This window comes from Salvelinus sp. IW2-2015, linkage group LG32 (genome assembly GCF_002910315.2).
Source record: "Salvelinus sp. IW2-2015 linkage group LG32, ASM291031v2, whole genome shotgun sequence".
Taxonomy (NCBI): domain Eukaryota; kingdom Metazoa; phylum Chordata; class Actinopteri; order Salmoniformes; family Salmonidae; genus Salvelinus; species Salvelinus sp. IW2-2015.
Genome location: NC_036871.1, coordinates 7,678,712 through 7,702,574, shown reverse-complemented (window position 1 = coordinate 7,702,574; position 23,863 = coordinate 7,678,712). Strand labels below are relative to the sequence as shown.

At 43.3% G+C, this 23,863-nt stretch overlaps 1 protein-coding gene across 1 annotated transcript; it reads left to right on the top strand.

Moving 5' to 3' along the window:
- The first annotated feature begins 6,220 nt into the window (after positions 1-6,220).
- On the top strand, positions 6,221-22,950 carry LOC111956501 (BMP/retinoic acid-inducible neural-specific protein 3-like). The gene is made up of 8 exons (XM_023976953.2): positions 6,221-6,783; positions 7,106-7,401; positions 11,925-12,118; positions 12,613-12,830; positions 17,362-17,467; positions 17,840-18,076; positions 18,837-19,059; positions 20,598-22,950. The coding sequence occupies exons 2-8, from the start codon at positions 7,151-7,153 to the stop codon at positions 21,769-21,771; spliced, it is 2,403 nt and encodes an 800-aa protein (XP_023832721.1). The 5' UTR covers positions 6,221-6,783; positions 7,106-7,150; the 3' UTR covers positions 21,772-22,950.
- Positions 22,951-23,863: the final 913 nt, after the last annotated feature.

The window sequence follows — 23,863 nt, the reverse complement described above, 5'->3', positions numbered from 1 at the left end:
GACCCTGCTAGGACAAGCACTGGCAAGGGTACATTTGATGTTGCTTTGTGCAGAAGGAGGAGATGTAAAATGAATTAATCGTTTTGAATATAAAAAGCGTTGTTATTGTCATGGTGCAGGACTCGTGGACTCGTCGATCTTATCAACTGAACCATTACTTTGACAGTAACTAGCATAGTGTTAATTAATGGAGATTCACTAAAGATCTCTTCACTGACATCATCAACAACTCATTTGGATGTCACAAGGAATATCAAAGTACAGTATCAAGACCATTAACTCTACTACATCAGTGGCGATTTTAGCATGTAAATCTTGATGGGCAAAAAATGTTTTGATGCATGCCAGCAAAGCCAGCAAAGCCACTACACAACACAAATGAATTGCACTATAACAGTGACAAACGGTGTCCACAAACTGTTATGACCTACATAAAGCTGTCCCAACAGCAGAGCTTTCTTTCCAGCACCATGGAGTGAATCCTTACCACTGCTGCACCTGGCTATCAGCGGAGCCTTGTCTGGCAGCAAAACAGTTCATTTAGTCTCATTTACTGCCTTTTAAAATAATATGACTGATATGGCTGACTTGCTTAAACAAATATGTTTTTTACTGACAATTGATATGTACAAACTATGGCATAAGGGGACGACGAGCAGATAAGGAGGCAATCCGTAATTTTGCTTAAGACATTAATGAGCGAGCTAGGACTGATGTAGTCTTGTATGCAGTAGCATAGAAGATTTTTAAAGTATGACGTTGACATGATCAGTCCAATGAAAGGTTACAGTAGATATAACGTGATTTTACGTAATTTTATCTGTGGCCAATGACCTTGAGCCTTCTTGGATGGGCACTTCTAATGTAACTCTATGGCAGCATTTTTTTAGTTCTCCTCATAGATTTTGCAGTGACGTAGTGTCCCCATGAGTGACAGAACACAGAGCCCATCACGGCGCAACTAGAGAACATTACCGACCCCACCTGCCCTGAATGACAGGTCACCACTGGACAACCATTAACACCAACAGACAATAATTCAAGTGATGTCCATTGGCTCAAACAGCATATAGGCCATCTCTCCACAGAAACACCATCAAAGTTCAACCTGATACAACAAAAAGGTGGATAAACTAAACATCCAAAAGTTACATATACAGAGATGCAGCAAAAACAGCAGCTGGGCTAAGGAGTCAAAGCTTTGATACAGCCCAGGACATTTCAGCTCCCTGAACTGAATTATGCAGGTAGAATTGTGCAATATGTACTTTGTCCAAAAGAATGGCAATGTCCCAATGAACACAAGACCTATGGAATTACTTATTTTCTGAATACAGAATGCCACAGCCATGAACTAACAACAGCCATAAACTACAGTGGCTAAATACAGTAGCAAACCACATGTCTGCTTCAAACCTCTTACAAGATGGGAAGATGCAGTATATGTCACATTTTGCATCTCCCAAAAACCCTTGAAAGTAAATCTAATTGAAAACATGAGGCATTTTCCATTTCATTTCAGAACATCCAACCGCAGAGCCTTGATAATTACTTGCTCTGGAGAGGTTTTGGCACGGGCTTTTGTCTGTGCGTATCAGGGCCAAATGGAGTTAGCACACAGCCAAGACCTGATCATCCACTCCATGTTAACATCACTTTCAGGTCCACATATGCCAAGTTACATTAAACACCCTTTCAGTGGCTGTCACGTTCATCATAATGAGTGGACCAAGATGCAGCGTGGTGAAACTCAAAGAAAACAATAAATGCAAAACGAAACGTGAAGCTGCTATAGTGCTCACAAGCAACTATACATAGTCAAGATCCCACAAAGCACAACGGGGAAATGGCTGCCTAAATATGATCCCCAATCAGAGACAACGATAAACAGCTGCCTCTGATTGGGACCCATACCAGGCCAGCATAGAAATATAATCAGCTAGATGTCCCACCCTAGTCACACCCCGACCTAACCAACATAGAGAATAAAAAGCTCTCTATGGTCAGGGCGTGACAGTGGCAGAACAATCCAAAGGGTACCTGAGTAGCTCAGGTGTTGGCCATGGTCTGCATTTGGCTGTATTGCTGCATCAACTGCATTTCAATTCATACAGTTGTAGGATCTTTATTTACATAACTCTATTATTGCTGAGAATTTGCCTGCACAGCATTAAATGCAAACTTGTAGTGTTTTCAAGGTTTAAAAAMGCTTCTAAAGTTTGCAATTTACACTTTAAAATGTCAGACTTGATTTGCCCTAACGAAAAATGTATCTAACCCCTACAAAAAATGTCCATGAATTATAATCCATATAATTCACATTTTCTGTTGCTGCAGGATTATTTTCCTGCTGTAGCAAACTGGCTCAAATGAAGATTCTACATTTGGAGACAATCAGGACATTGAACAGTAATTGCTAAGAAACAACATTGAAGTCATTGAACATTGTCAATTGTCAATTGTCAAGTCATTGAACATTGTCACGACTTCCACCTAAGTCGTTTCCTCTCCTTGTTCGCGTGGTGTTCGGCGGTCGGCGTCGCCGGTTTTCTAGCCATCGTCGATACATTTTTCATTTTCCATTTGTTTTGTCTTGTTTTCCTACACACCTGGTTTCAATTTCCCTAATTTATTGTTGTGTATTTAACCCCCATGTCTTTGTGTGGAATTGTTTATTGTAAGTGCTTGTGCACTTGTTACTGGTGAGCGTCGGATTTTGTACCCATGTTTGTTTATTTCGTTATGCAGTTGGTTTTACAATTAAACTGCTCCAGCTATTACCTAGTTCTGCTGTCCTGCGTCTGACTTCCCTGCCACCAGTTACACACCCCTTACAAACATTGAAAATTGAGCTGTGCATGTTATCACTCAGAACCAGGAGAGGTGCAATGCACAACTCTTTGGGACCATCCTTGAACTCTTGAGCTAACTCGGAGAGATTCTGAACAGCATCTTGATGGTGACAACACGAAGCACTGAATATTTTCCCAAACACAGAACTGCATGACCTATTCTCCGCTGCCACTCTCTTCACATCATTGTCAATACGCTCCACTCCAAACAGATTACGATGACACTCTAGGTACTACTACACCTCAAGCCTTATTTTTGGCTGGAGGATGAAAAGAAAACATCTATTTGTAAAAAAAAAATCTGGTGAATAGCTTGTGCAACAGGGCATTAGGTTCCAGGCGCATTCATTGTCTGGATGACAATTTTTTTCTGAGTTTCTCCACACTGTCTGCCGCCAAGACTGAATTCCAGGGGATGATTACTGCACAAATAATCCACATCACCTAGCTGCATCCTGGAGCTCAGTGTGAAACAGGGGAGAGGGAAAGAAGAGCAGGAGGACTAGAGCTAGAGAGATAAAGAGGAGACAGAGAGGGGGAGGCAGAACAAGAAAAAGGGAGAAACATGTAAGGAAGACGAGAAAGACAGACTTGAGAGAAACAGAAAGAGGTGGAGAAAGAGTAGGAAGGAAGGAAAGAGAGACAGACAGATAACTGGGGAGAGTGGGGAAAAGGGAAGAGAACAGATAGGTTTAGGAACTTTTCAATAACCGTATACCCAGACAGCCAAGGCCCAAATTTCAGGAGACTATAACAGTCTTCAGCCTAGGGGGAAGCTAATTTTTGCCGACAGAATATTTAATGCATTCCTTTTGCAGCACAAGCAATTGTAGACTTCCATATCGTTGGAAATCACCATCAGTTACTGAAGGAGCAAATTCTCCAGACAGAAACTACATAATGAATTGTGGGCTACATTATTGCTCAAATGGAGCCATTTCATGTAGATTGGGACCATCCGATGGCATTGAGGAGTTTACCACATCAGTCACCGGCTTCATTAATATTAGTGCATCGATGACGTTGTCCCCACAGTGACCATACGTACATATCCCAACTAGAAGCCATGGATTACATGCAACATTCGCACTGAGCTAAAGGCTAACACTGCCACTTTTAAGGAGCGGGTTATTAATACGGACACTTATAAGAAATTCTGCTACAACCTCCATCAAAAGAGGGCATCCTCAGGATGCTGAAAAGATTTGGCATGAGCCCTCAGATCCTCAAAAAGTTAAACAGCTGCACAATTGAGAACATCTTATTTTTATTTTTTTATTTTTTTTCCATTTTCTCCCCAATTTTCGTGGTATCCAATCGCTAGTAATTACTATCTTGTCTCATCGCTACAACTCCCGTACGGGCTCGGGAGAGACGAAGGTCGAAAGCCATGCATCCTCCGAAGCACAACCCAACCAAGCCGCACTGCTTCTTAACACAGCGCGCCTCCAACCCGGAAGCCAGCCGCACCAATGTGTCGGAGGAAACACCGTGTACCTGGCCCCCTTGGTTAGCGTGCACTGCGCCCGGCCCGCCACAGGAGTTGCTGGAGCCCGATGAGACAAGGATATCCCTACCGGCCAAACCCTCCCTAACCCAGACGACGCTATGCCAATTGTGCGTCGCCCCACGGACATCCCGGTCGCYGCCGGCTGCGACAGAGCCTGGGCGCGAACCCAGAGACTCTGGTGGCGCAGCTAGCACTGCGATGCAGTGCCCTAGACCACTGCGCCACCCGGGAGGCCAATTGAGAACATCTTGACTGGCTTCATCACCGCTTGGTATGGCAACTGCTTGGCATCCAACTGCAAGGCGCTACAGAACGTAACGGGTGCAGCCCAGTACATCACTGGGACCGAGTTCCCTGCCATCCAGGACCTCTATACCAGGCGGTGTCAGAGGAAGGAATTAAAAATTGTCATCACGTACACTGCTGCTACTGTTAATCTGTCCTGTTGACTAGTCACTTTATTCCTAGTTATATGCACATATCTACCTCAATTATCTCGTACCCCTGCACATCAACTCGGTAATGGTACCCCGTGTACTCATTGTGTATTTATTATGACTTTTATTGTTCCGTGTTAATACTTTTCTATTATTTCTCCCCAAAAAATATTTCTCCATTGTTGGAAGTAAGCATTTCACGGTTAGTCTAAACCTGTCATTTACGAAGCATGTGACCGATAATATTTGATTTGATCCTCACATCTAGCATTGGTGGTGACTGAAGTCGTTTAGGGTGTATGGACATGACCCCTAAATATTGAATTCTCGTTCAATTTGAGTTTGAACGAGAATACGAAGTCCCTTGACACTTCTGTGGCCCTTGCCAAATGACAATAAAACAGAGAAATCGATGACTGCAGACTATGGATTCGGTAGCATAGAGAAATAGAGACTACCCTAATGTGCTCTGTCAGTCCAAACCATTTAACAGTTTCACTTCTCGCCAGTCACTCGTTGCAACGTTGAATGACAAACATAATGATGACTTGCAAGTTCCTGAACAAAGGGCTGGCTCCTACAGCAACCAACATAAAGGGGGATTACCAACCTGACATCAAAGTACTCATGTTCAGGCATTTAGCTTTTCATTCTTTTGCTCCCTCATAGTTGAAACAGTCTAATTAGCGATCCATCGCCTGCACCTGCCACTCACTCACCCCTCCTTAATCCTCAGTCCCAGAGGATCCACTTTCAACTACTGTCACTCCAGCTTCCATATCTTGTGAGAGGTGTCGACCGACCGGCGCATCAGCTCGCTGTGATGTAGCCATGATGAGAAAATATCAAAAGTATGCATCTGCTCCACACCTGTCTCCACCATCGCTGAAAGGACATATCGATTGCATCGCTAAGGAAGTAAATTCTGAGCCAAAACTCATTTGAACTATAGCATGGTGCCAATCAGGACCTACAACCGAGTTTGATGTTGTTTTGTTTTTGGTAGGCTACCATACTGGTTGGAAGATATCAATAAATACCTAGCCATTGCTCATTGATTATATGCAATTATACTACACTAATGTCTGTTGAAAAAGATCAAGACATTGCTATGTAGAAATGACCAATCTTTCAACATGCATATAACACATGTATAGCCTAAGGTCAGGCTGTTCATCATTGTGATTAGTAGATGCAGTACCAGCAGCTGTGTAGCCTTGTTGTCATTCCAATCATCATCATCATCATTGCCATCTTCATCAAAATCAAAGTTGCTGTGGCTGCTAGAGCAGTTGAGCTCACAATCATCAAATTCTGAATGAAATACATGAACGTGCATTGTGAACAATGTTTCGTTTGTCTACCCTTAGAACGGAGCTCTCTCCAATCTGCTCCCCCCTCCATCATTCACACAACTGATACTGAGAGGGAGGTAGCAACTGCCTGAGCTTAGGAATTGAACTCCGATAACGAATGATCAGGCTATTTGTGCACCCGATTTAGGAATTTTAGGGGTTACAAGTGAAATTAGCAAGTGTTAAATTAAAATAAGGAAGTTGAAAAAACGCGTATTCAATTCACTAATTGTGAATTATTGTATTTGACCGCAATTTTTACTCACTTGTTTGAGGCGGACGCCCAGAGTTCTTCCCTTCTGTTTTGAGGCTGAAGTTGTCGCGCAACGCAAATCCACCTGCAGGTGAGATCCACCTGCAATCTACGGAGGAGCCTTCCAATATTTGGATGTATGTGCTCTGGAATATAAAGTGGTTTATTTTCAGAAGGCAGGAAAAATGAACGTTTTTTCCCCCTTGTTTGGTATTTTAGCCTCGCATCAATTCTAACACGGGCAGTTGCGCGAATTTATTTCATATTTTGACCACACGGAAAATGAAAATACCTTTTATCAGCGCTCGTGCAACCTCGATATCTCTTTGAGTCATTAAAAATAAACATAATTGGTCTCCACACTTTCAGAAATCAGGTAAGGACCCAAGCAAATTATTTTACAATATAAGGACCATCTATTCACAAGTTGTATGTAACTGTAAGTATGACGTGGAAATGCGCGGAAAAATGCATAGGAATGTTAACGTTGATTTATGTACTTGTTTTTTACGTTTTTTATATTGAATTTATCACAGCTCTCCTTTTCAATCTTTCTTTAATATAGCAAGTATCTCAGTGTAGTACAATGTCATGCAATATCATATACAGTATAATACTAAAGCTTATAAAATATCGCAATTAAAGTAGGCTAACATTCCCCAATTGGCAAATTCCCTCAAATGGGTTGTCCCCCCCAGGACACAGCCACAGTTTGGAGAGGATGAGGAGTCGCTGGGTGAAGCATGAGCTGCCAGGGTATCGGTCTTAGACAGGTGCCTCTGCTGCTCTTATGGGAGGGGGTCGCTCTGGGCCTGTTCTGCTGCTGGACCTGGGCTGGGGTTGCTGCCGCCGCGGCCGGACCAAGTGATGGCGGTGGTGCTGGGCCCATGGGCTGGCTGCTGTCAGACAAAGGACCCTTCCACAATTCCCTGGAGTTCACAGAGTCTGTGGAGAGACACCAGCAGGGCTACACCACCAGATACAAGATCTACAGGTGATCTCTCTCTCCATATCTATCTTTGCTTTCTCTCCTCTCTCCCTCCATCTCTCCCCCTGCCCCCACCCCTCTTTTGCCCTCTACCATAGCTCTACACAGTGAGGCTATTCTGTGGCACATCTCCCTCTCTGAACAACACTTCACTCCTATAGTATGTGATTCTCAACTCTCAGATGGCATATAGGGGGTCTGAATACTTTCTGAATGAACTGTATGCTATAATTCAGTCCTCACATTGAATGCACTGTATATTAGTGTCTCAACTGCATACATTCACCAAGGACATGCAAATCCATGTGGCGCCAACACAGACGTCAACACGAACATAAGTACACATACACTGGATGTCCACCAAAATTTGCATTGATGGGTACGGTTTCTGCAGAACTAGTGTAAATTGAAATTGAGGTCATGTGCTCTTAAAATTATATTAACTTTTGGATTGGTGGTACTTGGTTGAATACACTCTCCACTCTGGTTCACGCTCTGTATCAGAAAGGATACCGACTGCTTTAGAAAAGCAGTATCGTCTGAAACATTCCTGAATGGTCTGGAATAAATGGAAGGTCAAGTGTTTGTACTGCTCAAACTTCCAAGGAACCATATATGATCATTGGAAAGTATAGGATGATGCTGGCCTTGTGCCACTGCAATTAACAATATAATGGCATTACTATAATTAACAAAAATATAAACGCAACATGTAAAGTGTTGGTCCCATGTTTCATGGGCTGAAATAGAAGATCCCCATACTTTTCCATATGCACAAAAAGCTTATTTCTCTCAAATGTTGTGCACACATTTGTTTACATCCTTGTTAGTGAGTATTTGTATTTTGCCAAGATAATCCATCCACTGGACAGGTGTGGCATATCAAGAAGCTGATTAAACAACATGATCATTACACAGGTGCACCTTGTGCTGGGGACAATAAAAGGCAACTCTATCATGTGCAGTTTTGTCACACAGATGTGTCAAATTTTGAGGGAGCGTGCAATTGGCATGCTGACTGCAGGAATGTCCACCAGAGCTGTTGCCAGAGAATTGAATGATCCTTTCTCTACCATAAGCCACCTCCAACATTGTTTTAGAGAATTTGGCAGTACATCCAACCGGCCTCACAACCGCAGACCACGTGTAAACCACGCCAGCCCAGGACCTACAAAGATAGCAACTTCACCTGTGGGATCACCTGAGATCAGACACCTGGACAGCTGCGTCCCTACCCAGTCATGTGAAATCCATAGATTAATTTTATTTATTTAAATTGACTGATTTCATTACATGAAAGATAAATCAGTAAAATTGTTGAATGTTGCGTTTATATTTTTGTCCATTATAAATATGGTCCTGCTGGTCCACTACGGCTCAATACTTGTTCACCATCTTGTGGTAAACTAGATAAAGGAGACTTTCTACTGGCTCTGAGAATGCTATAGTCTTCTCTGAGAGCACACAGAGTCCCAACACCCATCTCCCTGAACAGCTCCTACTGATTTTAATTCTCTCTAGAGGATGGAGAAAAAGCAACATGGTATCCATTCAATTCAGATGAAGCCCCCGCTTTGAAACGTCCTCTGTTTGGATTGGAATATAACCATAGCGACGTAACCATGTGGATTAACATCGGATTCAGTTACAAGTGATTAAACCGACAGACCGCTGGTGTCCGTTTTTCCTCTCGACCGGCTCTCCATTTTCCCCGGGGTGCCTTCCCGTTTCTCCGCATTTGATTACACATGGCTCCGGGTCTTGAACAGGAAGCTGTCAGACTATTATCCACCAGTGTAGCGTTAGCGTAGTATCCCTGCTTCCAATCCATAAGTGCTCACTGGTGAATAAGCCTGCAGGCTAACGCCGGAGTGCGATCTATAGTGCCCATCAAGTGACAACCGGAGAGGCACTGCAGTCTGCCTCTCGTTACGATGATTGGATGTAATGACATTCTCCACACCGGCCTTATTCCTCAATTATTTCTCTGCCGATCGTTACTCGTGGCAGTGATTTGATTGCCTCCCATGAGGACGGAGCAGTAGGAGTCTTGACTGTAGAGACTGGAGAGAGAATTGCGTCTTAAGAATGCTAGAGTTTGCATGTCCCCAATGGGATGTGACTGTGTAACTAACAGTTGATGGTCGATGTGACACGTGTCAGTACACTCTGTATGTAGCGAGTAACGGTCATCGCAAACAGTTAGTGGTGAATCACAAGGGCTTTGTGATATAAAATGGTGAACATGCAGTGCATTCGGAAAGTGTTCAGTCTTTCCCTTTTCCACATTTTGTTGCGTTACACTCTTATTCGAAAATGTATTATTTATTATTTATTTATTATTATTTTTTATATTATTTATTATTATTTTCCTCAGTAAATCTACATACTATACCCCATAATGATAAAGTGAAAACAGGTTAGAAATGTTATTTGCAAATGTATTAAAAATAAAAACAGGAATACCTTATATACATAAGTAGTCAGACCCTTTGCTATGAGACTAAAAATTGAGGTCAGGTGCATCCTGTTTCCAGTGATCATCCTTGAGATGTTTCTACAACTTGATTGGAGTCTACCTGTGGTAAATTCATTTGGACATGATTTGGAAAGACACACACCTGTCTAAATATGGTCTCACAGTTGACATTGCATGTCAGAGCAAAAACCAAGCCATGAGGTCAAAGGAATTGTCCGTAGCGCTCCGAGACAGGATTGTGTCGAGGCACAGATCTGGGGAAGGGTACCAAAAATGTTCTGCAGCATTGAAGGTCCCCAAGAACACAGTGGCCTCCATTATTCTTAAATGGAAGAAGTGTGGAACCACCAAGACTCTTCCTAGAGCTGGCCGTCCGGCCAAACTGCACAATCGGGGGAGAAGGGCCTTGGTCAGGGAGGTGACCAAGAACCTGATGGTCACTCTGACAGAGCTCCAGAGTTCCTTTGTGGAGATGGGAGAACCTTCCAGAAGGACAACCATCTCTGCAGCACTCCACCAATCAGGCCTTTATGGTTGAGTGGCCAAATGGAAGCCACTCCTTAGTAAAATGCACATGACAGCCCACTTGGAGTTCGCCAAAAGGACTCTCAGACCATGAGAAACCAGATTCTCTGGTCTGATGACAGCAAGATTGAACTCTTTGGCCTGAATGCCAAGTGTCACGTCTGGAGGAAACCTGGCACCATCCCTACGGTGAAGCATGGTGGTGGCAGCATCATGCTGTGGGGATAATTTTCAGCAGTAGGGACTGGGAGACTAGTCAGGATCGAGGAAAAGATGAACGGAGCAAAGTACAGAGAGATCCTTGATAAAAACCTGCTCCAGAGCGTTCAGACTGCGGCGAAGGTTCACCTTCCAACAGGACAACGACACTAAGCACACAACCAAGACAACTCAGGAGTCTCTGAATTTTCTTGAGTGGCCCAGCCGGAGCCCGGACTTGAACCTGATCGAACAACTCTGGAGACACCTGAAAATAGCTGTGCAGCGACGCTTCCCATCCAACCTGACAGTGCTTGTGAGGATCTGCAGAAAAGAATGGGAAAAACTCTCCGAATACAGTTGTGCCAAGCTTGTATCGTCATACTCAATAAGACTCAAGGCTGTAATCGCTGCCAAAGGTGCTTCAACAAAATTCAGAGTAAAGGGTCTGAATACTTATGTAAATGTGATATTTCAGTTTTACGTTTGCAAACATTTCTAAAAAACAGTTTTTGCATTGTCCTTGTGGGGTATTGTGTGTAAATTGAGGGGGGGGAAACGATTTAATCAATTTTAGAATAAGGCTGTAACGTAACAAAAGGTGGAAAAAGTAAAGGGGTCTGAATACTTTCCGAATGCACTGTATTTGGTTTGCTCAAGGTCTTAAGATGTTTCACTGTCACTCAGGTCTGGTTCAGGATACGCTGTGGTACATGGTTACCCATGCTTATAGGGACGCTGCACTGGTTTATGGGCCCTCTGGCATATAGTAGTTCATGGTCACATTGACAATTTATATCACTTGTTATGCATTCGTAGTGCTGCATTGGACACCCATAAGGACTCATGCTACAGTAGCAGTATGGTACTGTGGAGATCACCTAAGGAAAGACATTGCCCAACTGAGGTTTCTTTCCATCGCAACAGCTAGCTTGAAGCTACAAAGAAATAAGGCAATGACGCAATAACAAACACAATTGCAAGATAAGGTCCTACCGTCACAAACACCACTATAGACCTGTGAACATACTGTATGTGGCTTGAGAGTGACCTACTGTCTATTAGCCAGTGGCAGTCTGTCAGAGCAAATGTGGCGGAGTCTGAGTAAGAGAGATACTGCATGTGTCTGTCTGCAAATGTTGTGTCTGTTTGCATTGGGGTTTATCTGTGAATGAATGTTTTCAGATTCCACAATTACATTCGACTGAATGTTCTCAACAGCCTATTGAGTTTAACGTGATGTTTTCACAAAGTTTAAACTCCTTCCGCAAATCAAGAACCTCAATCAACTATTGTATGAAACGTGTTAAGGTGACGTTGTTTACAGGGAGTTTGGCCGATGGAAGGTCAACAGCCTGGCGGTGGAGTGGCGTGACAACAGTGGCGGCCTGGCTCCGCCCCTCGACCCTGACTTCATGCACACGGTCAGGCAGCTTGGGCGGCGGCCCACACTCCGCAGGATCACTGAGAAAATCATCAAGAAGTACGGGACTCACCTCCTACTGTCCGCCACGCTGGGAGGTACAGTAAAGGGAGGCTCCGAACGTTGGTTCCTACTTGACCCGCATTACAGCAGTATTATTCCCTGGGAGATGTCTTAGACTAAAAATAACTGTGTTTTTGCAGAGGGAATTTTGTATGACTCTCATGTCAAAACCTACTCTTCTCAGTGTCTGAGATACACTCAGTAACTTAGCTACAACAGATTCTTCTGCAGAAGCGGTCGATTCCAAATGTAACTTGGAAATGACACAGTTTGGATGTGATGTATACATATATGTTATGTGCATAAAGAGCTTTATACACTAAAGCAGAGAGCTCTGTTCAGTATGGTTGTTGAACTGGGATGAGATTAAACATAGATCACGTGTTCTGCCCATTACCATTCTTCAACACAGTCATTGAATAATTGGAACCTCCCTGAAGGAGAGATGGGAGATAATTACCATTGATTAACGTCTCTGGCCCAGCCTCTCAGTCTCCCATTTCCTCATTTCCTGTTGCTTTGTAATCAGGGGAGGAGTCCTTGACGATATTTGTGGATAAGAGGAAGCTACGCCGCGACCCGGAACCAGGGGCTGGAGCTGAGGGCAGCAGACACAACGGTACGGGGGCCATGACAGGGGCGGTGACCCTGGAGGCCCTTCACCAGCTGGCTGCCTCCTACTTCACCGACAGGGAGAGCACTCTGCGCCGGCTCCACCACCTCCAGATTGCCTCCACTGCCATCAGGGTAAGAGGCCCTAGACTGCCCTCTGCCTCTGGGCATACAGAGTTGAAGTTAGATGCGAATAGGTTACTATATACAATATAGGTTACTACAGAATAGGTTACTATATGCAATATAGGTTACTACAGAATAGGTTACTATATACAATATACGGTTACTACAGAATAGGTTACTATATGCAATATAGGTTTACTACAGGAATAGGTTACTATATGCAATATAGGTTACTACAGAATAGGTTACTATCATGCAATTAGGTTACTACAGAATAGGTTACTATACTAATAAAATGGTTACTACAGAAAGGTTAACTTATGCATATAGGTTACTACAGAGTAGGTTACTATATACAATATAGGTTACTACAGAATAGGTTACTATATAACAATATAGGTTACTAAGAATAGGTTACTATATACAATATAGGTTACTACAGAATAGGTTTACTATATGCAATATAGTTTACAGAATAAGGTTACTATATGCAATATAGGTTATACAGAATAGGTACTATATGCAAGTATAGGTTACTACAGAATAGGTTACTATATGCAATATAGGTTACTACAGAATAGGTTACTATATGCAATATAGGTTACTCCAGAATAGGTTACTATATACAATATAGGTTTACTACAGAATAGGTTTACTAAATGCAATATAGGTTACTACAGAAGTAGGTTACTATATACAATATAGGTTCTACAGAATAGGTTATTACTAACAATATATCGTTACTACAGAATAGGTTACTATTGCAATATAGGTTACTACAGATAGGTTACTATATGCAATATAGGTTACTACAGAATAGGTTACTTATATGCAATATAGGTTACTAACAAGAATAGTTAGTATATGCATATAGGTACTACAGAATAGGTTACTATATAGCAATATAGGTTACTACAGATAGGTTCTAATACAATATAGGTTACTACAGAATAGGTTACTATATACAATATAGGTTACTACAGAATAGGTTACTATATGCAAATATAGGTTACTAACAAGAGTAGGTTACTATATACAATATAGGTTACTACAGAATAGGTTACTATATACAATATAGGTTTACTACAGAAAGTGTACTATATACAATATAGGTTACTACAGAATAGGTTAGTATACACAATATAGGTTACTACAGAATAGGTTACTATATACAATATAGGTTACTACAGAATAGGTTACTATATAATATAGGTTACTACAGAATAGGTTACTATATACAATATAGGTTACTACAGAATAGGTTACTATATACAATATAGGTTACTACAGAATAGGTTACTATATACAATATAGGTTACTACAGAATAGGTTAGTATATGCAGAATAGGTTAGTATATACAGAATAGGTTACTATATGCATATAGGTTACTACAGAATAGGTTAGTATATACAGAATAGGTTAGTAATATACAGAATAGGTTAGTATATACAGAATAGGAGGTCAAACTGTTAAACCTGTGCTGCTGCTGTGGGACTTTGTTTTGTTTGTTTCTATGTTTCAGTGGGGGGGGGGGGGGGGGGGGGGGGGGGAGGGGGGGTGGGGGGGGGGGGGGGGGGGGGGGGGGGGGGCGGGAAGTGGATAGGCTGCTGCCAACATTTTATTGTTGATCATTTATTTATGTGAAATAGTCTAAGTGTAGCGTGTTGATTTTCCTTATTGTCGGACTCCCGCTGTGCGGATTTAGTATGTAAGAGTTGTAGCATAGTCTATCTCAAGATGAAACTGCTGAGAATTAACATGTTTCAAGTCATAAGAATTGCATGGGATTTCCATCAGGCTGTACCCACGTGTTCCAATTATATATTCAAGGGATGGACAGATGGACAGGATTCTGTCGGTAGAGAATGTGTACCCATAACAACAAAATATACACATCACATAAAATATCCACCACCATATTTTACAGTAGGTATGGTATTCTGTTCTGCTTATGCATCCTTATTTCGACACCAAACCCACCACTGGTGTGCGTGGCCAAAGAACTTTATTTTCATGTCATCTGACCAAAGCACCAGTTCCAATCCAAGTGCCAATGCCGTTTAGCGAACTCCAGACGTTTACGTTTGTTGGATGACATGAAAATAAAGCTCTTTGGCCACTCGTTGGTGGGTTTGGCGTCGTAATAAGGATGCATAAGCAGTAAGGAACCCCATACCTACTGTAAAATATGGTGGTGGAGCGTTGATGTTATGGGGGGGTTTTGCTTGTACTGGTCCTGGGGCCTTTGTTAAGGTCAATGGCATCATTACCCAGTACCAGGACATTTTAGCCATCAACCTGGTTGCCTCTGCTAGGAGGCTGAAACTTGGCCCCATGTGGATCTTCCAAGCACACAACAAAATCCACAAAGAAATGGTTAATTGTCCACAAAATCAACATTTTGCGATGGCCAAGGATTGATGTTCTTCTTTAATCAGTACACTACTGGAACACACATACACTATATAAAACAAAAGTATGTGGACACCTCTTCAAATTAGTAGATTTGGCTATTTCAGCCACACTCGTTGCTGACAGGTGTGTAAAATCGAGCACACAGCCATGCAATCTCCATAGACAAACATTGGCAGTAGAATGGCCTTACTGAAGAGCTCATTGACTTTCAACGTGACACCGTCATAGGATGCCACATTTCGAACAAATGTCTGTCCTGCTAGAGCCGTGCCGGTTAACTGTAAGTGCTGTTATTGTGAAGGGGAAACGTCTAGGAGCAACAACAGCTCCGCCTCGAAGTGGTAGGCCACACAAGCTCACAGAACGGGACTGAGTGCTGAAGTGCGTAGTCGTCTGTCTACGGTTGCAACACTCACTACCGAGTTCCAAACTGCCTATGGAAGCAACATCAGCACAATAACTGTTTGTCAGGAGGTTCATGAAATGGATTTCCAAGGCCGAGCAGCCACACACAAGCCTAAGATCATCATGCGCAATGCCAAGCGTTGGCTGGAGTGGTGTTAAGCTCGCCGCCATTGGACTCTGGAGCAGTGGAAGCCCGTTCTCTGAAGTGATGAATCATGCTTCACCATCTGGCAGTCCGACTGACAAATCTGGGTTTGGTGGAAGCCAGGAGAACGCTACCTGCTCCAATGCATATTGCCAACTGTAAAGTTTGGTGGAGGCATAATGGCCTGGGGCTGTTTTTCATGGTTCGGGCTAAGCCCCTTAGTTTCAGTGAAGGAAAATCTTAACTCTACAGCATACAATGACATTCTCGATGATTCTGTGCTTCCAACTTCGTGGCAACAGTTCCGGGAAGACCCTTTTCTGTTTCAGCATGACAATGCCCCCGTGCACAAAGCAAGGTCCATACAGAAATGGTTTGCCGAGATCGGTGTGGAAGAACTTGACTGGCCTGCACAGAGACCTGACCTCAACCCCTTTGAACACCTTTGGGATGAATTGGAACGCTGAGCCAGGCCTAATCGGCCAACATCAGGGCCCGACCTCACTACTGCTCATGTGGCTGGATGGACTCAAGACCCCGTAGCAATGTTCCAACATATAGTGGAAAGCCTTCCCAGAAGAGTGAAGGCTGTTATAGCAGCAAAGAGGGGACCAACTCCATATTAATGCCCGTGATTTTGGAATGAGATGTTCGACGAGCAGGTGTCCACATACTTTTGGTTATGTAGTATACTATTCATTCAGATTAGTGCTGAGCAATTAACAGAAATGTCAGTTATTTTTGGGGGGTTTTCTGTGAGCTCAAGGCGCACATTGCACAGCTTCTCTAGAGATAAATCAGGACCTCTAAACTGTGCGATGTACTTGGGAGTGGTAATGAACTACAATGACCATAATCCATTGTGCATCTACTTGTCCGGTCTGTGTTTCTTTTTTGTCTGCAATGGAAGAGGCAAAAGAATGCACAATCATGAGGGGATATAGAGTGGCAGCTGTTGCTTCGCGAGGTATCTCTAGCTGTAAAATTGCGCATTTTTCTCTCCATCCCATGCCAAAATGATTAGAATTCCATGAAATGAGAGTTAGAAAATTGCAAAAACTTCTTTCTGCTCCATGGCAAAATGTGTAGAATTGCAGGAAATGCACTTTAAAACGTATATTTGTTCTCTTCGCTGTCATGAGGGGGGCTGCTAAAATGTTTTGCTCGCAAGGGGGTGGGGGTGTTGGGGGGAGGGGGGGTAAGTCAGCAGTCCTAAAAGTATGCCTTATTTACTTTGAAGAACTAAAAAAAATAGTGATTTTGTCAGACAGCAGAGATGATATGATGCCTTGGAATGAAAATAATACTACCACTACCATTATGGGGCTTTTATTATTATTATTTGATTTTTTATTAATTATTAAATTGTTGTTACAGCATTCAAACAAAATAATCAAAACCGTGATTCTTTTTTAATCATTGAACCGAAACCGAACCGACCTCAAAAAGCACTAATTGCTCAGAACTCATTCAGATCCACAGAATGTGTTTAGATGTTTGATGCAGGAAACAAAACATGGGTAAATGAATGAACATTCAACATTGACAGTTCATTTGGTACCTTTCCTCCCCAGGTGACTGAAACCAGGACGGGCCCGCTTGGATGCAGTAACTATGACAACCTTGACTCTATCAGCTCAGTACTGGTCCACAGTCCAGAAAACAAGATCCAGTTACAAGGTACTTCTGAAACTAGATCTACAGACAAAATGTCAACAGGTGTATCACTCTGGAAGAACATGAATGAATCAGGTGTGGCTTTCATGGTTTACTCATTTATTCCCAATAAGTTAAAGGGACTACTGTACAGTAACTTACTACAGCTGCCTCTATATGGGGTGCATTCTTAAGAAGGTCCAATGCAGCAAATACAGGGGATAGTAGTTCCTATATGGAATCGAATTGGCTCTCGAGGCTAACCCACGAGGAACGTATTCATACCCCTGGAGGACTGTAATTGGTATATCCTCAAAAGAAATGTAGCTGCAGTGCCTGGTTGTTGTGCCTTCTTACACCCCAAAATACTTACCTACGTCTCACTTGCCTCCCCAGGACTCCAGGTAATTCTACCAGTCTACCTGCGGAGCCGCTTCGTCCAGGCAGCCCTCAGCTACATCGGCTGTAACTCGGAGGGCCAGTTTGTTTGCAGGGCCAGTGACTGCTGGTGCCAGTGCGGACCGGACTTCCCACAGTGCAACTGTCCACAGACGGACCTCCAGGCCCTGGAGAACAACCTGCTGCGCCTCAGGGAGGCTTGGACACTGGCCAACCAGGAGTTTGTGGAATCAGGTGTCTACTGGAGTTAGTTGAATATGCAACAGTCCAATGTACTTGGTGATGAGCGACAATTGAGTAGGCTGGGTGCCAGTATGTTTCTGCTTTAGCCAGCTTGTTGATGACTTGCAACAATGTAGTGTTGAATGTAGGGAGTCGGGTCTTCAGGCTCGCATTCAATAAGCTTTCATATGTATGGAAATAATAAAAATCACCATTGTCCAATTTTTCATTGAGGTATGGTCGTGGAGTAGGGTGCATAGTAGTTTTCAACCTTCACATAACAAAAGTGTCTCAATGTATTTCTCACTCCTTTGAAAGACCTCTGAAATACCCCTGTTTCAACAAAAACCTTGATATAATAGGTTAACGTGGCGATTTAAATGGTCTTGCTTCGATACCGTAGACAGCTGGAAGTGTATTTTTGCACCCACTCCAAGTTACTCACCATCTGATAAATGACCAGTTTAATGACTGAGGTTGGATAACCATCCCTCACTGCTCCAAATTACAGACAGGTGGTTAATAAAATATGATACATTTTTGCTCCAATTAAATAATGTCAGTTCTGTTCTCCAGCAAGTCATAAACAATAAGAACAACATATTGTTTATTCATACTTGGGTTTGTTTGCTTTTCATGTACAGACAAATACAGTGAGAACAGACACGTTTTTACCACATTCTTATTATTACCCAATGGCTCATGCTCCTCCCCGCCAGAAAATAAAACTTTACTTATTCATGTTTTTTGTCTTATTTTGGTTTTATTCCAGAGGAGTTCCAAAGCTTTGTTGGAAGGTTGCCAACCCATTACGCCGTGAACACATCTGTCGTGGAGCACTTGTGGAGGATGGATGGGGGTCTGCTCCAACGCTATAGGCAGCTGGAGACCACGAGCGGCCTGCTCCTCGACAAAGCACGTCGCGCCGCTAACAAGCTCTTCAGTCTTAGCAAGAGATGCCGCCATCAGCCCAGAATAGTGCTGCAGAGGGAGAGGTACAGATTATTTTTAAGGGGTCCGTTAACCCGAGGTCCCCCCCTAAAATTCCTTGTCTTGTATTTATGCAACTGATTTATGCACTGTACGAGAAAGAAATGCACTTTTGGGAAACAAAAGCTGAGACGTTTTGAAAGGAGACAAGAAGTGCTGACGGTAGAAATTGAGTCTCACCTGGGAAAACCCGAATGAAGGATAGTTGGACGACCGGCAGTCGCTTATTGCAGTACAATTAGAACCGTTTCTACTTTCTTATCCGAAGTATCTAAGACKACAGAGCTCAGGAGTTGTGGTAGGCCTACATACTAGGTCACAATAAGTCTTCGGATAATGTGGGATGTCCACACTCAGAAAGAAGTATGAAGAACAAACGTTTTGACATTCAAACGTTTGCGCTTTAGATCACGCCTCTTCTAAAGTAACTCATTACATGCAATCCCTTTTAATCTCTTTCATTAAATGTTAACCGCCAAAACTACAGTCTAAAGTACATTCGATTTAGAATTTGGATAGCCTGGTCCCAAAACTCTTTGTGCTTACTGGAGCTGGCAAAATAGCATAAACAGATCTGGGACCATGCTACTGTACCTCTAAAAATACTGTTTCTGAGTAAACCATAAGTAGTTTTAGCACTGTGACTACTATGGTTTCCTGGTTCAGCCCTATGCCCTGCTACCTGGCCCATCCGTTATTAGTTACTCCAGCTTTCCCTCCTTTTATCATAACTTCACGGTGATGGATTCCTCTCTCCTGACCGCTCTGTTTTGATAGCCATTCTTTGTATAGGAAATGAACTAAATGGCACAATACATCAGTTCTACTGCCATAGGCAAGCTCTGCTTCCTCAATCCACAATCCAATTACACTGCTTTATTACACCTCGCTGGTAGTAAAAGGGGGATTTGATGGAGGTGCAGAATTATTAAACTTGTACATTTTTTGCATGTGTTCCCATGAAACCTTATCAGAATCCCATATTTTTTTTATTCTTTAATAGCTCTAATTGTACTGAGTTAGTATATGCCGTATTCATACATTGAACAAAAAAGTGTGTGTGTGTGTGTTCGTGTGGCTCTCTCCATCACCACCCACCTGTCTACTCAGGGGGAATTCCCGACTAGATGAACATGTTCATTTTTGTCTGATTTGGCTTGCATTGCAACAGCTGAGCCTACGAGAGCAGAAATGGGGCTTCTGATCTGCCTATCCCACTCAATTTACGATATTGTTGCTGTTAATGTGCAGTATGAATCCTGCTGTGTCTGATGAGATGTTTTTCACATACAGTCAGGTCAAAWATTATTGAAAATGAGTTTTTGCATATAAAATATTATTTATTTTATACTGTTTTTTTTGCTCATCTTTATAAAGGATGCCAATCATTTTGGACCTGACTGGATATCATGGACAGAAAACAAGAAAATTGACAAACAAAAGTTACCAAAACAAAAGAAAACGTAAATTTACTAAGAAATCAAAATGTAAAGTGACTAAGAAGTTACCCTCATCTACAGTATGTTCTATCCTCTGTCCTCAGACCCCTTCGCTACTGGCTGAGCTACATCCTGTCCCTTCTGTACTGCAGTGAGAATGACCACATCGGCCTGTACTCTGTGGAGACCCGCAGCTGCTCCTGCCCCTACCTCCACCCCCCCTGCCAGGGCCCCATCCCCTGCTCAGTAGGAGAGGGCATCCGCTGCACCTCCTGTTCCACTGAGAACCGCACCCGCTGCTCCAGCTGCAACCTGGGCTTTACCCTGGGCCAGGGGCTGTGCCGACCCGCCGTGCCTGACCCCACGGACCCCTACCTGGGRTTGGAGAGCGACCGCGACCTCCAGGACCTGGAGCTGTGCTACCTGCTCCAGCACCGGGACCCGCGCATCACCTTGCACGGCATCTTRGTCAGCAACGACGTTCGCCTCAACGCCTGGTTTGACCCGTCGTGGCGGAAGAGGATGCTGCTGACCTTGAAGAGCAACCGCTACAAGTCCAACCGTGTGCACATGCTCCTGGGGGTGGCGCTCCAGGTGTGCCTGACCAAGAACAGCACYCTGGAGCCTGCGCTGTCCGTGTTCGTCAACCCGTTCGGGGGCAGCCACTCMGAGAGCTGGACCATGCCCATCGGCCAGCATGGCTACCCCGACTGGGAGCGGACCAAGCTGGATATCCCCCTGGACTGCTACAACTGGACCTTGACGCTGGGRAACCGGTGGAAGAGCTTTTTCGAGACAGTGCATTTCTACCTGAGGAGCCGCATTAGGGATTCGGTGCCAGGATTGGCTCCAGGGCCAGAGGTTAGGGGACACAGGAACGCTAGTACAGTGTACCTGGAATCACCGGAGGGCACCGTGAAACCAGTGGTGGCATCTTCATCCCAGAACATGGGCTACATGAAGATCAACAGCWTGCAGCTGTTTGGATACAGCATGCACTTTGACCCGGACACCATCCAGGACCTGATCTTGCAGCTGGACTACCCGTACACTCAGGGATCCCAGGACTCGGCCCTGCTGCAGCTGGTGGAGATCCGCTACAGGGTCAACCGACTCTCTCCTCCAGGGGCTCAACCGATGGACCTGTTCTCATGTCTGCTCCGTCACAGACTGAAACTGTCCAGCTCTGAAGTGACCAGAATACTGGCTTCCTTACAGGCTTTCAGTGCCAGACAACCAAACTCTGTGGAGTACGAAGCAACCAAACTATGTAGTTAATAATGAGCGGTGGGCAGGGCCAATGTGATGTTTTTTGTATTGACCCAATCAGAGACAATGTCTGCCACATAGCTTATAGATTTTGTCCAATGGGTCCATTTGTGTCGGTGTACACTGTTCATGGCTTTAGTTGTATGTAAGTGTCATTAAATTTGATGTTTTTAATCACTCAAATAATCAAATTGCTTTGATTTATGGACTTTTATGAATTTTAGGAAACAAACCATCAATTGGTTATTACATTGATACTAACATGCACCCTACTGGAGCATATGTATCAGTCTAATTCATCTGCTGAGGGAAGGGGAGTGAGACGCTGCATATGGGCTGCGTTTGTACTGACCATCTGAAGCTGCAGAATACATTGTCTCACAGTMTCTCTGTTCTCCAATGGGGAGAGAAGCTATCCTTGGCACAGATTACCAAGCATATAGTGGGGAGATTGAGAGTAGTAGCCTCCTACTCTGTACCTGGCCGACATTCACATTTACTGTGATGGATGAGGGAGGGAAGCAGAGAGACATGCAAAGCATCAAACACAGGCTAGGTATCAATGGCCATGATCAGAGATACAGTTGAAGTCGGAAGTTTACATACACCTTAGCCAAATACATTTAAACTCAGTTATTCACAATTCCTGACATTTAATCCTCGTAGAAATTCCCTATCTTAGGTCAGTTACGATCACCACTTTATTTTAAGAATGTGAAATGTCAGAATAATAGTAGAGAAAATGATTCATTTCAGCTTTTATTTCTTTCACCACATTCCCAGTGGGTCAGAAGTTTACATACACTCAATTAGTATTTGGTAGCATTGCCTTTAAATTGTTTAACTTGGGTCAAACGTTTCGGGTAGCCTTCCACAAGCTTCCCACAATAAGTTGGGTGAATTTTGGCCCATTCCTCCTGACAGAGCAGGTGTAACTGAGTCAGGTTTGTAAGCCTCCTTGCTCGCACACACTTTTTCAGTTCTGCCCACAACTTTGATAGGATGAGGTCAGGGTTTTGTGATGGCCACTCCAATACCTTGACTTTGTGGTCCTTAAACCATTCTGCCACAACTTTGGAAGTATGCTTGGGGTCATTGTCCATTTGGAAGACCCATTTGCGACCAAGGTAAACTTCCTGACTGATGTCTTGAGATGTTGCTTCAATATATCCACATAATTTTCCTTTCCTCATGATGCCCTCGATTTTGTGAAGTGCACTAGTCCCTCCTGCTGCAAAGCACCCCCACAACATGATGCTGCCACCCCCGTAACTCACGGTTGGGATGTTGTTGTTCGGCTTGCAAGCCTCCCCCTTTTTCCTCCAAACATAACAATGGTCATTATGGCCAAACAGTTTTATTTTTGTTTCATCAGACCAGAGGACATTTCTCCAAAAGTACGATCTTGTGCAGTTGCAAACCGTAGTCTGGCTTTTTTATGGTGGTTCTGGAGCAGTGACTTCTTACTTGCTGAGCATGTCGATATAGGACTCGTTTTTACTGTGGATATAGATACTTTTGTACCTGTTTCCTCCAGCATCTTCACAAGGTCCTTTACTGTTGTTCTGGGATTGATTTCCACTTTTCGCACCAAAGTACGTTCATCTCTAGGAGACAGAACGCGTCTCCTTCCTGAGCGGTATGACGGCTGCATGGTCCATTGGTGTTTATACTTGCGTACTGTTGTTTGTACAGATGAACGTGGTACCTTCAGGCATTTAGAAATTGCTCCCAAGGATGAAGCAGACTTGTGGAGGTCAAACATTTTTTTTTAGGTCTTAGCTGATTTCTTTTGATTTTCCCATGATGTCAAGCCAAGAGGCACTGAGTTTGAAGGTAGGCCTTGAAATACATCCACAGGTACACCTCCAATTGACTCAAATTATGTCAATTAGCTTATCAGAAGCTTCTAAAGCCATGACATCATTGTCTGGAATTTTCCAAGCTGTTTAAAGGCACAGTCAACTTAGTGTATGTAAACTTCTGACCAACTGGAATTGTGATATAGTGAATTATAAGTGAAATAATCTGTCTGTAAACAATTGTTGGAAAAATTACTTGTGTCATGCACAAAGTAGATGTCCTAACCGACTTGCCAAAA